General features: G+C 45.1%; 1 protein-coding gene across 4 annotated transcripts in view; it reads right to left on the reverse strand.

The window, feature by feature from the left end:
* The window catches only part of UBAP1 (ubiquitin associated protein 1), a 56846-nt gene that overhangs the window by 15739 nt on the left and 18858 nt on the right, over positions 1-22249 (reverse strand). For all 4 annotated transcript variants that reach the window (XM_073343397.2, XM_073343396.2, XM_073343395.2 and 1 more), the window contains 2 exons: positions 9765-9805; positions 2238-2362 (listed from right to left, as the gene is read on the reverse strand). In XM_073343397.2, the coding sequence (XP_073199498.2) occupies positions 2238-2362; positions 9765-9798 (159 nt within the window). In that variant the 5' untranslated portion in view covers positions 9799-9805. The remainder of the gene's footprint in view (positions 1-2237; positions 2363-9764; positions 9806-22249) is intronic.

Consider the following 22249-nt stretch of genomic DNA (forward strand, 5'->3'; position numbering starts at 1 on the left):
CCAGGTACTCCTCCTGCATCCCCTCACCTCCTTTGACCAGGGAGATAAAGGAACCAGCCTTTGGACTTTGTGTAAGATCTTGACTTGAAAATTTGATCAGCAATGTTGCTGGGAACCTGTGGTAAAGATTTTACCTTGAACCAAGTTTAGTTATTAAAAAGCATTTTTTCTTTGCTTTTCTTGTAGCCATTTTTTCTTTTAATGCCTTATAGTCACTTAAACTTGTTTTACTCAATCAAAACCAATTCATTGTTGTGTTTAAACTGAATTGTTTGGTAACTCCAGCAAACCGTTGTACACTGACCCCTTTCAGTGTCAATGGACCTACAATATCCCAACTGTCCAGGAGAGGGCTGGGCAGTGCAGCACATGCGTTTCTGGGGAAAATCTGGGACTGGGAATGTGTTGGGGTCACCCTGCGGATCGTAACTAAGGCTGCTAGACGCCAGACTGGGGCTGGTGTGTACCTGACAGGCTGCTGGGGTCAGAGTTGCTGGAGCAGGGCTGTGGCTATATGCAGACACTCAGCATGTAACCTGCATGCTGTTTGTGAGACGCAAAGGTTGGGAACTACAGCAGCAAAGCATTGTGAAGCACCCAAGGCAGCAGGATAGGTGGTGACAAAACCCCTCTCTGGTCTGGACTGCACCCCAGAACGTCAGACCTGCCCACACAGCCAGTTTGCAGGACAAGAGAATTTACAGTTGCACAAGTGACAGAACAGTCCACAGCCAAAATTACTTAAGGCACTAATGGTTTACAAGAGCAAACAGTGGTACCTTCTGAGCACGCAGGCTTAGCCTGTGGATATTCAGTGCAAAGGACAGACACTTCGCACAGTGGCCTTGGCCCTTATGCCGTGCTACAACACTTGACATGCTGAAAGCAGACACGCCTAGCACCAGCAAGCTGGACTGTCTTCTGCTGCAGATGTCAAAGGAAGCCGTGCACCATGACACATGACTTCACTGCAGCAGTCACATCAGGCACACCAAATGTGTGTGTCACTGGCTTGGAGGGAAAGGGAAAGGAGAGTTAGCGCCACGTCCCAGGCTAGCCATTTAGGGTTAAAATGGGCCTCGAACATACCAGATCAACTCCTTGTAGAAAGTATACTATGAAATCAAAAGACTTAAACTATTGATTTGATCGGCTCTGTGGTCAGGACTCAAAATCCATATTCCAGGGAACTCTGTGGAAACATCACATGGCATAAAGAACACCAAGCCACTCTACTGCGACCTGCCATTCTCTCTGCATCAGGATTGGCACTAAACAGGACCTTGGCTCCTAATTTAAAATTTCAGTTAAATTAGTGCGGTTGGATTTCTAGTACTAATCTGAAAATGATAAGCACACAAGGATTTTTTAAAAGTTAGTCTGTTTAATCAGTTGATTTCAAACTAACCAAAAAAATTAAGGCAACTTAAGACCACGTGCCTGGAAAAGAGAGGAGAGATTTATTTGCCAAATTACGTAACTTGGCCACATGGCTGGGTAAATAAATTGTCAATGAGAACTACAAAGCAAAACAAGAGCTAGAAGTGTAGTTCTCCACCCAATAAAAGCAGGACAGGGGAAGTCAGAAGCCACAGAACATCATGCATACGCACCAAAGCACCAAATCTACTTATCTACTTTTTACACAAATTATAACAAAAATTAAATTCATTTGACAGCAAAAAAAATATATATATCCACTAACTCCAAACAACCAGGATTTTGTAAGAGTGCTAGAACGCCTATATTTGAATTTTCCATTCTTGTTAAAACTGCCAAACTGTAGGATAGTCAGGGACAGAAGGAACAGAGTTAAGGTTGTTGTTGGAATCTGAACTGTGAATTTCCCGACTTTCCCATTAAAAAGTTCTACTTAAGTATACGTTTAACTTGAACTGTATCAAAGCTCTGTTTCAGAATTTCCTGGGCTTTTATTCCTTTTTGATAAATTATGACGACATGTAAAGCATTTGAGATAAGCACCGTAAAACTTGCAATTACAGCAGGAACATAAAAATTGCCATATCTGTCTCTATAGTCTAGTATCCTGTGTAGGACAGTAACTGGAACAAGATCTTTCAGAACAGGGTGCAGGAAACCCCATAAATGGGCAATTCTAGAACAACCAGGATAGCTCTAGCAAACATTTATATAAGACCTAAATCTGGATATTTCGAAATTTATGACATACCAAACATGAACAACAAAGGGAACAAACAAACAAAACACCCACTTACCTGGGCTTCTCTGACAAGCTGGGTAGAATCAGGAAAGCAGAAACCAATGGGTAAGCCAACCTTGGCTGGTGTTTTGAATTTGTCTCCGATCTTAAATGGGACATCATCAAGATAACTGAAAGGCCCTAAGATCAAAAGTAAAAGTTACATCAGAGACTCAAATGTATTATGCATTCCTGTTAGCTTTCAAATATGGAAATGTGAATCTATTTTATCTTTGCTAACCTACCTGCACAAAAATGAAAGTAGTCAGAAAAAGAACATACACGCAGAGCATGCTTGAGTTTGCTGCCCCACTTTTATCCAAAATATTTTGTTATACACACTTTTCAAATGGCTAAAAGGTTGAAATATGGTCTCAGATTTCTGGACAGATTATCAAGTAAGTTTCCCTGCACTAGTTTCTTTTGCCTTTCGCTCTGTATACACTTAAAAGTTATGTTGACATAGCTGTGTTGGCCAGTGGTGTGAAACAATCACGCTCCTGACCAATATAGCCCCACTGCAGAACTGCTACGTCGACATAGCTAATGTTTGCACAAGGGGCGTTCCTACACGAACAGAAAAACTTCTGTTGGTGTTAGTTGTGTCTACACTGGGGACTACGCTGGCATAGTCTCCGCAAGGTAGACATACATTTAAAGATGCATCCACACTGGGGGTGGGCAAACTACGGCCCGTGGGCTGCATCCGGCCCGTCAGGGCTTTGGATCCGGCCTGTGGGATTGCCAACCCTGTGGCACCGTGGGCGCCGCACCACTCCCAGAAGCACCTGGCACTATGTCACTGCAGCCCGCGTGCTGCCCCGCCTGCGGGCGCTGCCCCGCCTGCGGGCACCGCCCTCCGCAGCTCCCATTGGCCGGCGATGGGAAACCGTAGAAGGGGAGCTTCAGGGGAGCTACCTGCAGGCAAGGGCAGCACGTGGAGCCCTCTGCCCCCCCTCCCCAAGGGGCTGCAGGGACGTGGTGCTGGCCGCTTCTGGAGCAGCGCGGTGCGGCCTGGGGCCAGGAAGCCTGCCTTAGACCTGCTGCACACCGCTGTCACCCCGGAGCAGCTCAAGGTAAGCAGCACCGGGCCGGAGCCCTCGCCCCGAACCTCTCCCGCCCCCCAACCCCCTGCCCTGAGCCCCCTCTTACAACCTGCACCCCTCCTCCACACCAACCCCTTGCCCTGAACCCCTTCCTGTACCCCAACCCCCTCCCATACCCTGCACCCCAACCCCCTGCCCCAGCCCTACATTCATGGCCCTGCATGCAATTTCCCCACCCAGATGTGGTCCTCATGCCAAAAAGTTTGCCCACCCCAATCTACAGTGACTCAACTTCAGTTTTGGGACCCCAGTTTCTGTACCAATCTAATTTCACTTCCTTGGTCAGTCAGCTGGTATACTGTGCCCTCTGCTTATCACACTGATCACACATTTCTCACTGTTACCATGTCCCCCTCGTCCCCCCACAATCTGTCTGTTTTATCCATCTGTTATCTAGTCCTCTACTTGAATTCTAGACTGTTTGGGGCAGGGACCATCTCTGTGTTCTACGTTTGTACAGTACCCGGCGCGGTCGGGCTACCAGAAAACAAGTAATAAACACCAACGACCATCTGAAGTTTTATGACAGCACCCCCAGCTGGGAGAATAGATGGAGTTCCAAACGCCAATCTGAATGGCAATTTGTTTGAAAGTGATATTAACCCCACTCCTACACCAGTGTTCAATGACCAGTTCATCTGTACATTCACTTTTGGGGTTGGAATATTATAGAAGATGCAGCTACAGAGTACTGTCGCCACCTTAGAGGAGAGACCGAGCTCAGGAACTAACCTCTTTTCACAGCCTGAGCAATCCCAAAGATCACTGATGTGTCATCTCCCTTTGACCAAATTTCAAACTTAAATGGCCATTCATAAATACCTCCTGCGCTCCTCTATTACTGAATCATCTACAAGAACGCAGCCAAGCGCTAATGAAGGACAGGTTTTCAAAACCAGGAAACGCCCTATTACCTGGGGCTGAAGACTGTCAGCGAGCCCAAGCGATGACAGCATTGCAGGATGTGGCACATCAGCCTGCTCTCAGATTCGTGCTGGAGAGATAGTGTCCTTTCAGCTTTGAATCCCTAGGACTGACTATTCTAGAGTCGATCTTGTTCCTCACCATGACCGTGAACTGAAGAAGTCTCTCAGAGAATTTAACAGTAACTTTACTCGTTGCACCCCCAGCAGAGATAGCAACATATTCAGTGACTGCTCAACAGCACTGCAATTTCGATGTTGGGAGGGGACCACGGCCATTACTGCAACAAGGCGTCTAGTTTAAGGATGTGTGTAGTTGAACTGGTACACTAACAACTCCCAAGTGTTAGTTTATGCAGAGATCGTGACCAGAGTGCCCATCAATGGGAACGGGAATCACAACCCATCTAAACCAGACCAGACGCCCTTTGATTGCATGGGAGAGATGAGATGGGTGAGGTCATATCTTTTATTGGACCAACTTCTGATGGTGAGAGAGACCAGCTTTCAAGCTTAGACAGGGCACTTCTTGAGGTCTGGGAAACATAAGCCTGGTGTACATTACAGAGTTAGGCTGACGTAAGGCAGCGTACAGCGACCTAACTCTGTAAGTGTCTACACTAACTCAGCTCCAACTGATGCAAGTCATCCAATACACCGACTTAATAACGCCACCTCCATGCGAGGCGTAGCGCTTCGGCTGATGTAGTTAGGTCAACACAGCGTCAGTGCAGTCACTGCGTTGTTGACATGGATTGTTGCTGCCTCTCAGAAGCTGTCTCACAACTGCCCCAATTGGTGCAAGCGTTCCTGGTCAGGACGCACACCGCCGACACAGGGAGCATAGTGTGGACAATTTAATTACTGTGCTGGCTGTATGTCGACGTAACTTAGGTCAACTTAATTTTGCAGTGTAGACTTGCTTGTACTCAGTGTCACAAATAAATACACAGTGGAACAGATTGTTTAGCGTAAGTAGCTAACACATAGTTTATGGGACCATTCAAGGTGAAGTGGCCCATTAACACTCCTCCCTCCCATCGCCTCCTGCCCGCTGCGGATCAGCTGTTCCGCAGCGTGCAGAAGGTGCTGGGGGGAGAGGGAAGGAGCAGGGACGGGGTGCACTCAGGGGAGGGGACGGAGCGGGAACGGAAACAGATGGGATGAGGTGGGAGCTTGACGGAAGAGGTAGAGTGGGGGTGGGGCCTGGGGCTGAGCAGGGGTTGAGCTCCCCCAGGCAAAGGGAAAATGCCCGTGCTACACTACGCGTTGTGACAGGCATGAGTAGGAGTGCGACTACTGCTCTCTGTCTTGTCTTATCTGAGCACCAGGTAGGGAGAGATTAAAAGTTATGATTATTTTTAATGCCACTTGAGCTAAAGCCAGGACATACAGCACTAAGGTGAGGGACGGTACAGGCAAAGACTGGCTGCTCTACTCAGGAATTTGCTTCTTGCTAGTTTCACCTTAGCAGTCAGCGTGTGATACCTGACAAATATTACTGGGAAATTATTTTTAGTGTCTTCCCAGTATACCGATTTTCTGACTGTGACCACCACTGTAACCTGGCATTTACCGACGGGCTGCCATAGACATGGGAACCATCCTCTCTCTCAGGGTAGCCTTTCCAGAACACTTTGTGATGGGTTTATAGAATTTCCTTTTGTGGGGAGAAAGGAGAGAAAAACCCCAAAGGTATATTTCACTTGTTTTACCCAGGTCAGGGATTTTCCTTTGTATCAGAATATGGTTAGAGTCCTGCCCAGAATGTGATTTAAGCCATTGGCCTTTTTTTGCAGAGGGCTGAACATGCCAATTCCCCGGAAATGATTTTAAAAGGCAGATTGTTCAAAGCAGGGAGCAAAAAGAAACTGGATTTTAGTACAGACGTAGGCGTGGCTGTTACTCAGTGTTCATCCACAGCAGCATGCACACATGAGTTTGTTACAACTCACATTAAGTAACAGGATGATATTTAATATGTGGCTCCTTGGAATTTGGACTCTGTTTAAACAATTATTATAGCAGACCCAGGAAGTTCAGAAAAACATGCACCCACTTTATTCAAACCATCCTTTCTGCCTCAGCCAAGACCAACAAAAGAGTCAGTATCACTGTGTATCACCGATTATGTAAACACAGGCCTGGTCTGACCCCCAGATGCCTCAGGTGCATCCCCAGGAAACAATGGCCTCCACAGTCTAGCAGCTTGATGAGTGAACGTGTAAAGAGGTCACCACTGACGTGGGGAATCGGTTCAAAACAATAAGGAAGGTACCTTTAGTGGTCACATTGAGTGGAGGGTGTAAAATGGGGTCCAGCCAGGATCGCTCCTCTCCCAGCACTCCCTGGAACCAGAACTGTGCAGTGAAGACCCCCCCGCCACACACACACACACACACTCTGAGCACTAGGATCCAGGTGGTGTCTCCTCTCCCCGTCACGTAGCCTTGGGGGAAACCATGCAGAGAACAACCAGCCAGAGACTCTAGTTGGTAGGAACAGACAGCCACTGCAGGGACCTATGGATAGTCCAGTCAAAACTGCAGAATGTTCTGACTGTCTCTGGCCAATTGACTGTTTTCTCCAACCCTCCCTCTCTATCACAGTGTCTTCACCTCAGCTTCACTCCTGCCTGTCCCTCCTTGCCCTCTTCCCTCGCCCCTTCCCTTTTCTTTCCATTTAGCGGATCCCCTCCTTGCTGCCATCACATGCTTGCACCTGCTTGCACCCTTTCCCCCCATCCTGTGTTAGTCTTGTCTATTTAGATTGTTAGCTCTCCTGAGAAAGGACTTCCTGCTACTCTACACAGCGTCTGGCACGACGGGGCCCCATTCTTGGTTGGCCCTTCGCACTACCCTTATAAACACGAGGAATAACTGGAGCAGTTTTGGACATCAGCTGAGGAAGCGGCAGCAGCAGCTTTCAACTTGCGTGGCAACAATTAGCACTGTGTTAGCAGAACATCAAACACTACCCTTGGGAAACTTCAGTTCACCTTTTCAACACACCTGCAGAAAGCTACATTTCCAGGCACTGCCATTCACTCGGCTTGCAAGTCTCTAGCTTCTAGTTCTTCAAACACCACCACAGTGCACTGAGCTCCGTGCTCAGAGAAACCTGCTGGAGCATTCTCTTTCTGAAGTATGAATTCAGAAGGTGGCTTCCTCAAAGCTCCAGGTATAACCTAGGTTCCCTCCATCCCACCAACTCCCTACTTGATACCGGAGGAGTTGAACTGGACTGTGGGTTCCACCAGAGGGGAAGGTCTCTGGCCTGTTCCCCGATTCTCTAGGTGGATCAGCAGAGACTGCGGGGATTGTTCTTCCTTTCCCCATGCTGGCCAGTGATGAGGCTAACTGAGTGAACGGCAGATCTGAAGCACGAAAGCAGCCAACTGAAGGCTGCCGTAAACCTCTGAGGCGAGAAAATCCGCCAATAAGTGCAGGAGCCACCAAGGCAGAGGAGGAACTCTGTCAAACCCTTTACAGGTAAAGCAAGTAAAGGCCAGATACCAAGAGGGATTTTACAACTAACCAGCTTTGTAATAGCCTCATGTAAATTCCCATAAACAGCAAGCACGGGGAGTGTGTTCATTTGAAGTGTCAGCTCTGTACAATTCTAGAAACTCTGTACACGCTAAGCTGCAGCTACTTGCTGGGCTAGATGTTGTGTCGTAAACTGCAATTATAGGGACAGTGTCACCTATTTGTTCTTTTGGACGCTGGGAGGTGATTGAAAAGAGTTTTCCCCACTAATTCCCCAAGAGATGACAAAACAAAAGTTGTGCCCATCCCTCCCCAGAAAGTTTAAGTCAGCACAGCAATAAACTTAGTGTTAGAATTGCCAATATCAGCAGAAACACAGAGAGCCTCACAACAGGGTATTTCAGTTAACTACTGATGCTGCAGAGCCATTTCTTTTGTTCTTGTTATTTTGTTATACAAGGGGCGTTTCCCACCAGATTGTAACAATTAGAGCCCAGAATTGTAAAACCTCTGGCTCCAAATGCAATATTAATTCTGCATTGCACATATACTTATTACATTCAACAGTAATCAGCAATTAAACAGCACATGGTCCAGCTAACTTTGCTCCTGGAACTCTGACAAGACATATTAAAAATTAGATACCATTTCTTACCTATTGTCACATCTTTGATTAAAGAAAATGTTACAATCTGGTTTCAGGATTTATTATGTTTTCATTTTGCATTTCCTAGGCTAGTCAGTCTGACTTGTTTATAGTCCTTTCCCTGCTGTCGTCACTTTCTGATCCCTTTATACTAGGGCAAGGAGAAAGCATAAAGGTCAACTTAATGGGGCAGACTTTTCCAAGCCTTCCTCTCCCCCATGGTGGAGTGCTCTAGTGTCATTTTGCTCACCTGAAACACTATCTGGGAAGAGAAGGGACTCTAAACTCTATGAAAAGGAAGAAGTCTGCATGGACAATCACTTTAACGTAGGTTGGTACTGGTCATTTCACATGCAATTCTTGATTACACATACAACTGCAATATTTGCATGCAACTGCAAAAATCGGATCCTCTATCACAGAACTTTGAGGGTCAGAATAGTTTCCCACTCTCCCGTCCCCAAAACTTTAGACCCGACTCCAGCAAACGCACTTAGCTTTACACAAACGGACTCTAGTGAGATTATTCATGTGTAAAATTAAGCACATATTTAAATGTGTGCAGGATCAGGAGTTTACAGAAAATTCCACTCCTTTCCTTTCCTCCTTCACTTACCCGAAAGTAAGTTACTTAAATGGATTTAGTTCAAACTATATTTGAAATAAATTCATCACAGGGCAGACTCCAAGCATAAGCAGTTTCAGTCATAAGGAGACTTTATGGAAGTTATAAATGAGGAAAAACAGTTTAAAATTAAAGTGAAGTTGCAACCTTCGCTATATAGAGTTTGCTTCTGCAAACGCTATTCCACTGGCCTACTGTTGGTTTAATTTCACATGCATACACCAAGCTAGAGATTTTCCCGTTTTCCCGTTTGAAGTGTTCTTAATGCCATGAGTGAAAGATACCAGACTGAAGTCCTCGGTTTAGGCAGAGAACAGGCATAGGCAACAGAAACGTAAGTTTCCGCGCCACTGCCCCACCAATGCCCTTCCAGCCCTGACATGAAAGAACCAGCTCTAGCAGAGACAAAGCAGACTAATCTCCATTGAGCACTCAAGCCATGGCCTCTGTGCTGACTGCCAGTTAATGCCAACAGTGGAAGTTTCTGAAGTGCACACATGTCCACTGAAAACCTGGATTGAGACCAAGTTTATTGCACACAAGTCAATCAACAGCCAACAGAAAATGGCTACTTTTGGTCAGTAGCAGGATGGTAAAAGGCTTTTGAGTCTCCTATTAATCCCAAGAGCCACCCAATCCCGTTATATTATTAGATGGGGGGGGGGTAGAATCTATATTAGAGGTAACACAGAATGTTTTACGGGGAGTTTCCTCACATTAATCTTTCCAATACAAAAATACAGCACTTCACTTACCGTGAAAGTCGGATCCCGACTTCTTAGAAGCCATTTAGAATCTGAAAAACAGTTTAGAAGCATTAATAATCTTTCACATATGTTAAATAATATAATACTATGAGCTTCTATTTTGTCTTCCACCCAAGGATCTCAGGAAGCTTTGCAAATATTTATTCAAATTTAGCCTAATGCCCCTGAGACATGAGTAAGAAAACCCATTTTATAGTCTACGAAACAGATCTGGATTGTTAAGTATTTATTTAGCGTGCGCATAGTCGTCTAGCCAAGTGAGGACATTTTCAGTGGTGTGATGCAGTTCTTCTAGGCCCTCGCTAAACCTAGTCAGCAGGCATTCATCAACAATGTGCATCATCGTCGGTGTTGCACCGCAGCTACACAAAGGACTGTCACAAAGGCCCCAGCGATACTTGCCCGGTCCAGAACCTTTTCAACAGGGACCTTGGAGACGGGGCAGGTCAAAACCAGGCAGGCAAATTGCTAAGTAACTTGCCCAAAGTCACACCATCGGGGCACAGTCAGGAAGAAACTAGGTACCCTGACTCTGTGTTTGCAGCACAAGAGCATCCTTCCTCTCCAGCTGGTCTTAAGATACTAAACATGTTTATCCTACATGGGAGAAAAAACCAAACCAAACCAGATTTAGTTCATTTGTGTCCAAAGCCCTATTTTCACGGATACGCTTAGAAAGTGAGAGCGCCTTTCAGGAGTCAGGAGATGCAGAGAATTATGCAGAAGCCAGCAGTGAAACGGACATTGGTCCATGTGCACTTTCCACTACCTAGCGGGCAGAAAACTACATAGTGTAGATTCCATAAACATTGTGTATTATCTTAGAACATTTTAACCAAAACTCTCTTTAGTTAATGTTAAGAAAACCTCTGCAGAAGCTGGGACACAGATCAAAGGGAATACAACGTGCCTAAGATACGCACGAATCTACTAGCAGTCTGTGCACTGCACCTGCCACCTGTGGACAAGCACAAGAGAGGTCGCAGCTGACTAAACAAACACAACATGCATCTGTTGATCACTTTAGATAAGCTATTACCAGCAGGACAGTGGGGTGGGAGGAGGTATTGTTTCATGATTTCTGTGTGTATATAAAGTCTGCTGCAGTTTCCACGGTAAACATCTGATGAAGTGAGCTGTAGCTCACGAAAGCTCATGCTCAAATAAATTGGTTAGTCTCTAAGGTGCCACAAGTACTCCTTTTCTTTTTGCGAATACAGACTAACACGGCTGTTCCTCTGAAACATGCATCTGATTTCTCTAGTTCCTGAGTTTACAGTGGCAAGGTTATTAGATCTAGAGGCCCTTGGACGTGGTTTCATCGGGAAGATCTTTATTTTGATGAGCACCGAGGGAAGGGAAGGAGTCTGCTCTGGTGACTGGAGGAAGAGGATGGATTCGGCACTCCCAGATTTTATTAGCTTCGCCAATGACTCGCTCTCTGACCAGATTTAGATCTGAACGCTGGCGGCCAAGAAAGGCCCCTTTCAGCACAGCAGCAGGCAGCTCAGCAACACCCATTCTAATGAAAAGCTGCTTCTCAAATGCAGCTCGCAGATTACCGAGAACACTTCCTGCCCGGATAACTCCAAGCACTAAAAAGCCCGAACGAGTGCCCAGCTCGCCTCGGCTAGGAAAAGTAGATGGTGGTTTCAAACAATAAAATTGTGCTCATATTTTAATTAATATGATTTTAAACAGCACTTAACACCTAACGTAGACAGGATTTAGATCCTAGAGTTTCATATTATGCATGAATCAAGGTCAGCACATTGGATGGGAGGGGCCTACCATGCATTCTTGAAGGGACCTTAACATGGTCTGGCCCCACCAACTGGTATCAAAGAAATCTCACCCTGACTGGGGCAGACCTATTGTTGACACCCACTTACCACAGGCCATCTTCCTAGAGAAGAATGGTTTCAGAGTAACAGCTGTGTTAGTCTGTATTCGCAAAAAGAAAAGGAGGACTTGTGGCACCTTAGAGACTAACCAATTTATTTGAGCATAAGCTTTTGTGAGCTACAGCTCACTTCATCGGATGCGTATGCTCACGAAAGCTTATGCTCAAATAAATTGGTTAGTCTCTAAGGTGCCACAAGTACTCCTTTTCTTCTAGAGAAGAATGAGCCTAATAGATGGCATCATTAGGAAGTTTCCCCTAAAATGTTCCTTTTCTTAATTTCATCCCTCTATTCCTGGTCAGACCACATTTATGGCACCCAAGGATTCTTCTCCTTCCTTACTCTGCATAGATTTGAAGGGTGTAGGCATTAACACTCTCCCCCTGCCTCCCCGCATCACTCCAAAATGGCATTGATTTACTAAGCTCACTCTTACTCAGTCTTTCTTCAAATCAGTCTCCTTGGATTCCCTCCAATATGTCTACCCCCTATCAATGAGAGGACCACATTTGAACAGAGCATTTTAGGTGTAACATCACCTGAACCAAAGAAAGGAAAAGAACCACCTACCCTGATCCACAAGTAACGCACATGAAAACAACTCCAGGTTTCTGTTGGGGTTTTTGGGGTTGCAGGTTACTGAAAGCATTGCCTACTAACCCAAGGAGTAAGTTTCCTAGCTTGCCCCCCCCCCCAGCTATAACTGCGCTGCAGTGTCCCTTGCCATTGAAAGAAACAAGACAGCTGTGCATTGTTTATTGCGAATTCAATTTAGTGAATGTTCTAAGTGTAACTTTAGCGCCTCTCTTCCTGCTATTACACTTTCCCTCCAAACTTCACTCCGCTTTCTCTTGCTTTTCATTCCTCTACTAAGTCCTGGTGCAGCTCTTCCTGCGTTTCCTTCTCCGTCCCCTCCCTCCATACCATCCCCTCACACCCAGGCCTTGGAAGTTGTCAATAAATACCCAGGACACAGGACTAAACCTGTGTTTAGAAGTTTAGTAGCCAAAGGGATGTAATATAGGTGCCACTCCTGTCCCATTCCTGGCACTGTCCAGGGGATGTACCCAGGTAAGAAACCAATCTACCCCAACCTACTGCCCCGGGACCAGGTTCAGGGTTAGCAACTTTCACAGCCACATCCAGCTTGGGTTTGATTGTCCACAAATTCCTCTTTGCTGAATGGAAGAAAGAGCATGCCAGTCCCTCTGCACCCGAGCCAACAGACACCTCAACTGCCCACAAGCAAGTTAGGAGTTTCTACAACTTTACCTACCACCAGCTGCCTGGCTGCTACCCGCCCCCCCACGCTCCTTTTTGGGTCTTCCTCCTTTGTGAATAGCTCCAGGAGTGTCCTCTGCTACTACTAAGAGCTTTGACAGTCAGCAGCTAAACTACAGTCTATTTCATTGCAACCCAGAGGGCTCTGAGTAGCAGTTTTGAGCATGCTCCAGCCTGCAAAGTACTGAGTTTGAGCCATCTGCAGACTCAGGAAGGGAGCAGTGCCTCAGTTCACATTCAGTTCTCATTTGGAATGTTTCCCTTGCAGTTATAAGGACTAGAAATGTAACGCACACACTGGGAAAGTTTCCTACTCACCATGGGCAGAGGAGTCTTCAAGATCTGTCTTTAATACTGCTGTACAGCCCTCTCCCCCCATTCCTTTGTGATTCCATATGCAAGAGCTTTTGTGAAGGAGCAGTGCCCTTTATGACTCTCTGGGATCTGTCCAAGGGGGAAGGACTGGGGTGATTTTAGCACCCTAACAGCCTCACCTGCCAGGTCTTGTATGCAGGTCACCAGTATACAATCACTAACAATGATAAAGGCAGAGAGATCCAGTAGTGACTGCATGAATGTGAGACTTTATTCTGTGCTCTTAAGGTCCCCCATCACCATCCCCTGATCTGTCTGTTCACCATGTCCCAACATGAAACCCAGAACTGTTGGATTACTGCCAGGGGGCAGCACCCAGTTAAAGCAGCACCGGGGTCCTGGGAGGGACATGGGAGCCAGCAGCAAGGTGAGACACCGGCCGACAGAGGGCGCTCCGGAGGCTGGAATGCTAATTCCCTGAGACGTCCAACAGGAGGTGCCACCGGTGAGTCCGCGCCCGGCTACACCACCAAACCTTCCTGGAGCACCATGGGCTCATTTTAGGCTGTGAGCAATGAGTCATGTTAGGTAACTCGGAATCTGTTTTTAACTCAACCAGGTGTCATTCTGCTGATGCTTTCTCTAATACACCTCTAGGCTTGTTTATTTCACAATTTCTCTAATTTCCGTACAATTTCCAAAAAACACTAAACCAAACACTACTGGCTTTGGAGATAGCTGGTACCCCTGAAGAGGGAACAAAGAAAGTACTTCAGCTTCTCGAGGGATGCAGAGAAAAAAGAGTACACTAAGTCTGCAGCCCAAATAATGCAAAGAAAGGCGGCCAAGGACCAAGCAACCTATGGATTACCTGGCACAGCTGCACTGTAACTGCCAGTGTAAATGGGACTTAAACTGACCCCAGCTCAACAAAGAAAGGCATTAGATAGTAGATCACACGCTATATTAAAGAGACTATGCCTTTTAGACACCAAATCATAGGGCTGGGCAATAACTGAAGATAGAATTAACATACAATGACTAAACAAACAAGGATTTGGGGAAGTCGACTTGATATTTATTACAAGAGAAAGCAACATGAGTTTATATGTAGGTAGAAACCATATTTGATTCCATTATCCTCACCCTTCATATGTCACTAGCCTTGGATTGTTAAGATCTTTGGGACAGGCACTGTGTATACCTCTAATTTCAGCAGCTAGCCCAACGAGGTCCAACTCCAAACAAGGACCTTTGGACACTACCATGGGTTATTACAAATCCTACATTCCTTACTATGATCACGTCTCTATTTACCGGCTAATGCTGGAGAACTGTCAGAAATAAAGTTGTAAAAGATACCTTAAATGGGAGGAGAGAAAAAACATTTTCAAACTTCAGTGCACAAAGGGGAGGGATTGCTCTGCGACTCCAACAGGAATTATCTAGAGTAAACTCACACCCGACACTACTGACTGCACGTCAGAGTACCAGAAGCAGCTTAATCCTTCCTGCTGCAGCAGAAAGACAGATTACAAAAGTTTGGCCCTGAAACGGATGAGATTGTAGATTACTATATCACTATAATCCTGATGCACCCTATCAGTCTGTGCAAAGAACGGGCTATGCATAAATGTTATACACAGGAATCTGCACTAGCTAAGCACTGTCAGTGAATAGGACACTGAACTTGGTCCAGGAACACAAAGGCTAGTTGAAATATCTTACAAAAATAAAGCTGTAAAAGCCCAGCACAAAAAGACTTCAATGGTAGTAACAGGTATCAACCAGGAATCGCAGTCATGCCAGAAGACTACAATTTAGGCTGTCTTCACTGCCCAAAAAGGTGCGTTTTTCCCATGGGATAATTAATGCACATTACCCATCTCATTGTAAAATCCTACCGGACACACGGCACGCTGCAGTGTTTGCTGTGAGAGCTCGGGAAGGTTAATACTATACTCTTCTCACAGTAAATTTTATTAAAGCTAGTGTTTAAAATCAAGTTTACACAAATTAAGAGGGAAGGTACTGTACATCTGGGGTCAGGCTTGCAGTGCCTCGCCTCCACTGGGATTTTACAGCAGTATAGCTACCCCACAGTAAATACACACCTGGTTTGCCTTTAGGGCTTGTCTACACTTGAAAGATCATTCAGATTAAGGTAGAGTGTGAATTTGAATTTGCAAGCCCTTACCTATGCATTTAGCAAACACTGGAAGAGCAGGAAAATGCAAGACAGGGAATTTATTGCACTGGAGGGTTTGGCTGTCTGTGGGTTAACATTCACCTTACAAAAAGAAAAGGAGTACTTGTGGCACCCTAGAGACTAACAAATTTATCTGAGCATAAGCTTTTGTGAGCTATAGCTCACTTCATCGGATGCATGCAGTGTGAATGCATCCGATGAAGTGAGCTGTAGCTCACGAAAGCTTATGCTCAAATAAATTTGTTAGTCTCTAGGGTGCCACAAGTACTCCTTTTCTTTTTGCGGACACAGACTAACACGGCTGCTACTCTGAAACCATTCACGTTACAGGTTCCTTTTCGAAAGGGGTTTCATTTTGAAAACCTCCCTCTTCCACCATTCTGCGATCTGATTGTGGCAGAGGACAATTTCCTACAATGTCCTGGACAAACCTTATTGAATTACATTAAACTTTATCGAATTCAATTATATTCAAAATACAATTCTGATGAAGTGAGCTGTAGCTCACGAAAGCTCATGCTCAAATAAATTGGTTAGTCTCTAAGGTGCCACAAGTACTCCTTTTCTTTTTGCGAATACAGACTAACACGGCTGTTCCTCTGAAACCTGTAGGATCATATGTAACTTTTCCAGGAAACTGCCTAACGTGAACCTTGGAGAAATGTTAGAAACTTCAAAGAACGGTTTGGGACAATACGTGGTTAGTGGGTTTCCTAGGAAGTACTTGGGAGGCCTTTTGAAGCTAAGTCCTGGGAAGAAAAACCTCATTGTCTACTGACTACCTGCTCCTGAAAACTCCAGCTCAAAGACCCCTGAACTATATAAAAGGAGGGACTAAACTTTTCATGAGTGTGCTAGTTCCTGAGCAGAGACTGTTGTGAACTTTTGACCACAGAAGAGACGCTTCTGTGGGGTTTGAAGGACTGATCACCAGCCAGAGCCCTTGCTGGAGTTGGGGTGATCTCTGGCAAGTTTGCGTGAAGGTTCTTTCACTGTGTTTTAATACCTTTTCTCTGTAATGCTTTTACCTTAACAATAAATAAGCTTGCATAGAAACAGCTGTTTGATAGCTTAACTGTGGGCAGTTACGTTGTTAGTCTCTGAACAGAAAGCAAGCAGGTCTGTGTAGACAGTCTGTCTTTTGCTGTGGGTAACACAGTGAGGGCAGAGAACTGCTCAGCCTTGGAGATACCCCGGTCAGAAGCGAAGAAGACGCGGGTCCCCACCCAAGTGAGGAGATGGCTAAAGGAGCCAGAAGCCTAGAGTGGGTGCCCTTGCCAGACCACAGAGGGGAAATATGGGTGCAGTTGCCTTGAACTGTGATCCCTCTCTGACGGTCTGTCCACGGACTATTTCCGTGTGTGCCGGTTCTCCTCTACCAGGGTGGGCTTTGGGTGGCTGCAGCTAGTTTGTCACGCCTCTTAAGACTTTTTTTTTTTTAAGTTAGAGAAGCTCTCTCCAGACTCTGCCATCTTTATAGCTGTTGACAATGTCATTAACACTGTCCCCAACCCTGCAATGAGCTTCACACAGGTAGACCCTGCAACCACAAGGAGCAGTCTCAATAACTAATAAATGTTAGTTCCGCATTCGTGTCCACCTGCCTGGAGCTCACTGCAGGAGCTGAGCCCTTATTTGCTTTTCCTCATTAGGTAAGTAAGATTCCTCTCTATCCGTGTCCACTTTTAGTTTAGCTATCACTAATAGCTCATTCAACAAGTTCTCTCTGCAAGCAAGTAAATATGCCATCCCGAAGGCCTTCTGATATACGAACTGTGAAGTCTGCTTTCGAGGCGCTTCCTCCAGGGTCACGCTAAGGTTGAAAAGGAGAGCGCTGCACAGCCATAGAGGCAAAGACATTAGCAGCTCCTTCTGCTAACTTTAGGCTTCATTAGCCCCCCCCCCCCCCCCCGCAACACAGGGTCAAATGGCACAGAAAGAGCCAGGCAGGTGGGTGTGAAGGTGCGGCCAAGGGACACTGTGGGACATTTTCACCAGTGGGTGAGAAGGGCGTTAGATGGACTACTGCTAAAGTTACCGGGGAAGAGGAGGAGTTAACTCTTCATTTGCACACATATTCTGTTACTGTATTTTCCCAAGTTTATGACTGTGTTCCCTGTCCCCTAATAAAGGCTCCCTTATCTGTACACAGTCTGAGTGTTTGGGAGTGGGGAAGTTCTACCCGTTAAGGGCACCGGGGAGGGAATATTTACTTTTCTCAGGTATCAGAGTGGGCTTTAGCCAGTTTAGTTACATGTCAAGAGGGGACCCTAGATATAATTTCGCTGCCATTCACCACCTAGCAGAAGGGTTACAGCTGTCTAGACTCCAGACCACAGGAGCCCTTTGAAGCGACTCTCCCGCTAAGATTCAGATGCCTAAGAAAATATTTCTTGCCTCATTTCTTTTGATGCAATCAGCAAACTTTCCGGCGTGATAGGCATCCACCACACTCAGTTCAGACCCAGCTCCTCTTTGATTTCTAAACAATAAGGAGACTTTGTTCTAAGTCCTTGATCCTGCAATTTACAGTGTGTCCTAGGCCAACTATACACACACACACACGCAGATCCCACTAAAGTCAATAGATTCAGCTGCCTTCCCACACGCTGGAAATTGCCAATCGAGGCCTCAATTATATAAAGGGCCGTTTGTTTGTCATTTATATCGCATCAATTAAGTATATGGTCCTGCCTCAGCACAGGGGGCTGGATTTGATGACCTATCAAGGTCCCTCCAGGCGTGCACTTCTATGATTCTACAAGCGATTTGATTCAAATATGCAATTTCTGACTCAAATGCCACAGAAGGTATTTTAGATTGACAAAAAGAAAAGCAGTACTTGTGGCACCTTAGAGACTAACCAATTTATTTGAGCATAAGCTTTCGTGAGCTACAGTTCACTTCATCGGACCGAAAGCTTATGCTCAAATAAATTGGTTAGCCTCTAAGGTGCCACAAGTACTGCTTTTCTTTTTGCGAATACAGACTAACACGGCTGTTACTCTGAAACCTTTAGATTGACAATATTTTGAGATGCAAATTTGATATTAAATATTTGTATTATGGTAGCAGCCAAAGACCATAATGGGCATCAGAGCTCTGCTGTGCTAGGCTATGAACAAACACAGATGCAGGTACAAACTCTGCCTTGAAGATCTTACAACCCACAAATTGTAATTGAAACCTCTTACTTCTGGTAAGTGTTAAAGCTTTGTTACAGGATTCAAATATTAATTTGGAAGTCTAAAGCATAGTAAAACCAAGGCAGGCCAGAAAAGATAACCAATGTACAAGGCACAGACTCAATTACCAGTCTGTAGTCACTTCTGCTTCCATGCAGGTGACATTTCCCAAAAGTCTGCAGCAACAAATCCAGCCTTGTACTTCTAATGTAACTCTGCACACACCACTTGCATTCACATCACTGCAGTCGGTATTCCCCTTTCATGAAAGGAGATTTCACTGAACTACCCTCCATAATGATTTTGATACCTAACGTCATTCGAAAACTGGATTTATGTGAAGTTACAACCACATCCCCCTAAGCAGAAGCAGCTGCTCTTTCACCAAGCTTGGCAGAAAGGGAGGTCTGAAGCAGACCCACTCTAATCACTTCAAGGGCCACTGCAAGCTTTGAAATCCATAAGACAAAAGCCAAGACATTCCTTGTTTCAGGGCTGAGAAATATGCACTAGCCCCCATTTCAGCTCAACTAAACCTACGGAGTTTGAAAGTCCCGCTGTGAAATTAAAACAGTTTGGCCACTAGCTAAGGATTTAACAAGAAGCCCCACACTGTGATGTGACTCCACAAAGGGAGAAGACCGTACTAACAGCAGAATCTGATGAAAGCCACACTGCCAGTGCAGAAAGCTTATACTGAAGGATCCACGTAACATAGCATGTGACTGTCTAAATCACAGGATTGGAAGAAAATCTGGATGGAGAAACCTTAAACAGTTGCATTAAGGACAACACAGTTTGCAGACCCAAAATTTATCTCCAATCATTTTGCCCTTTTTTTTGGGGGGGGGGGAGCAGGGACTGGGGGCTAGGGGGCTGGAACAAAGAGCTGTTAAGAGCTTCCCTAAAATAAAACCAGAGTAGGACGGAGGGAGGGAGGGAGAGAGAGAGGAAGGGGGAGAGGGAGAGAGAAAAGAAAGAAAAAAAGCAAATCCCAAAAACAAAAACATACTAAGGAAACAGTTCTGTGTCTCCCAGGGGTTACTGGATGGTTTGAAAATATGGTTTAATGATCCCAGTAATATTCACTAAAAGCTCCTTGTGCCAATATTACTGTATAGATTCAAATTATTCAAATTATTTGAGCATAAGCTTTCATGAGCTACAGCTCACATCATCGGATGCATCACGAAAGCTTATGCTCAAATAAATTGGTTAGTCTCTAAGGTGCCACAAGTACTCCTTTTCTTTTTGCGAATACAGACTAACACGGCTGTTACTCTGAAACCTGTATAGATTCAGCAACTGCACCATTTAGGGAGATCAATTTCTTTTCAACACTCCCCATCTTTTTATTCTAAAGAAAATGTATGAAGCATGTTATTATATTGCCTCTTTATGCCTCCTGCTAAACCAACACCATACATCAATGGGAGTTAAACCTGAAAGCAGACCAAAGAAAGTATAACTACAAAGGCTTGTTAGAATAGCTATTAAAGTCACTGGATTTAAGAGCACATCTCATAAGGAGGACTTTCAAGACCCTTCTTAGCGGTAAACAGGGCAGCTAAACAACGGTTTCCTTTATAACCCCAGTACAACCAAGACACTTTTGACCTTTACATCCCAAATCAAACTACACTATGTTTCCCATTAAATTAATCTATCTTTATATAATTGAAAGAAAATAAGGACTGATGAGACAGTAGGTGAGTGTCCTAGTTTTTCCATTGTAGAACAGCCCACCAACTATCTGAGTCAGGGCAGTAATACTCAGACCTCAGTGGTTCACCAAAAGAGCCACAGTAGTGTGAATTTACCATTTTCACACACACGTACACTGTTCTCACAGCAAGATGACTGACCAAGTATTATTTCATCAACTACAACTGGTTAACAGCATAGTAACATTTGGGTGAGAGCAAGATCATTAATAAGGATGTTGAACTAAACCGGCCCCAGGTGAGACCCCTGGGGCAGCGGGGCTCAGGTTGATGGGGGCCCACTCCTTAGTGTCAGAGCAGCCACCAACTCTTGCTCTGAGGCCACCAAAATTTTGTTGCGGGAATCCTTTATGCTACTGTCTATTAATACAGAAAGGGATTTATTCTTCAGCATCTCTTTACTGACAGGGCTGCTTCCTGCTGCAGAACGTATCACAGACCACTCTACAAAAAGAAGAAATACAACTCAGATAGCAAGTCCGATTACATCATCTTCAGGATCCAGAAAGAGGAAGATACAGGCAACAGCACCCTGGTTTTGCAGTCAAACAATTATGTTTATGTGAACTGCTGCACTTACACTATCTAAGAAAAATTCATGAGTGTGATCAACCCTAGCTCTTCAGGGCATTAGCAAACCAACTGCCTACTGTTAGGAAGCAGTGTCCCTCCAAGGCAGACAATAGCAATATTGGCCATTATGGATTGCCTTTTTTTGTTAGTTTGTTTTTTAGACCTGCCCATAACAGACAAGGCCCCACCCTTTTCCTGAAGTACCTGATATTAGCCACTGTCAGAGATCGGATACCCGACTAGATGGATCCTGGTCTTGATCCTGTATGACAACGCCTATGTTCCAACAGTGGTACTCTGAGTGTAATTATGTCCATTATTTAAAGCACTGATCAAGTTTGTTCATTCAGAATCACATGAAAGAGAAATGGAAGAGACCTCTTGATGACCAGGTGTAGGATGTACATCAGCACTTCACCAAACTGACTCAGAATGGATCTGATTTAAATTCACGTAGAGAAAAACACATGAAACTATGAGAGACTGAAGGTGACAAACACACACAGAAATAGAAGCCTACCTAGACCAACCCCACAATGTCCTAGCATTGCTTGGACAAATGGCAATTTCGTACTCATGAGTGAGGAAAGGTGTAGGGGGAAGGAAACACATATCCAGAAAATAAGCTGCTTCTAAATAAACAGGGGAAAAAAAACCCATCAGCTTCATATCCCATCCCAGAAGAAAGCAGAATTTCACTGTTGCATATGCTTCCTTAACCATCCCCAGAGCAGAGAATTATCTTGCCACAGTTCCATAATAAAGAAGAATAGCAGCACCTAGCTCGTTTACTGCCCTTTTCTTCAATAGGTGTCAAAATGCTTTACAAAGGAAGCAAGAATCATCATCCCCATATTACAGAAGAGGAAGCTGAAGCACAGAGGTACAATGACTTGCCCAAGGTCATCCAGCAGGCCAGTGGCCGAGCCGAGAACAGAATCCAGTTCTCCCAAGTTCCAGCCCAGTGTTTGCACTGAGCATTTTATGAAAGTCTCCCAGCTTTAATCTCACACCGGTGCAGCTCAGTTTTATCTTCCCCTTCCACTCCTTGCTTCCAACTGAACACACTCAATTTTCCCCTCTTTTATGTTAAGCAAGCATTCATTGACAGTTTATTCTCCTAGCCTTTTGATATGAAACTACATTTTGTTAAAGGAACAGCAATTCATAAACTGGTCCACTGTCTTCATACAGGCTAGCAATTCTGCACTGATTTTTGCCTACATCACCTTCAGTTGCCCAGCAATACACAGCGCAAACTAGCCTCTCTCTCTGCACATTA

This window comes from Lepidochelys kempii, chromosome 5, assembly GCF_965140285.1.
Source record: "Lepidochelys kempii isolate rLepKem1 chromosome 5, rLepKem1.hap1, whole genome shotgun sequence".
Taxonomy (NCBI): Eukaryota; Metazoa; Chordata; order Testudines; family Cheloniidae; genus Lepidochelys; species Lepidochelys kempii.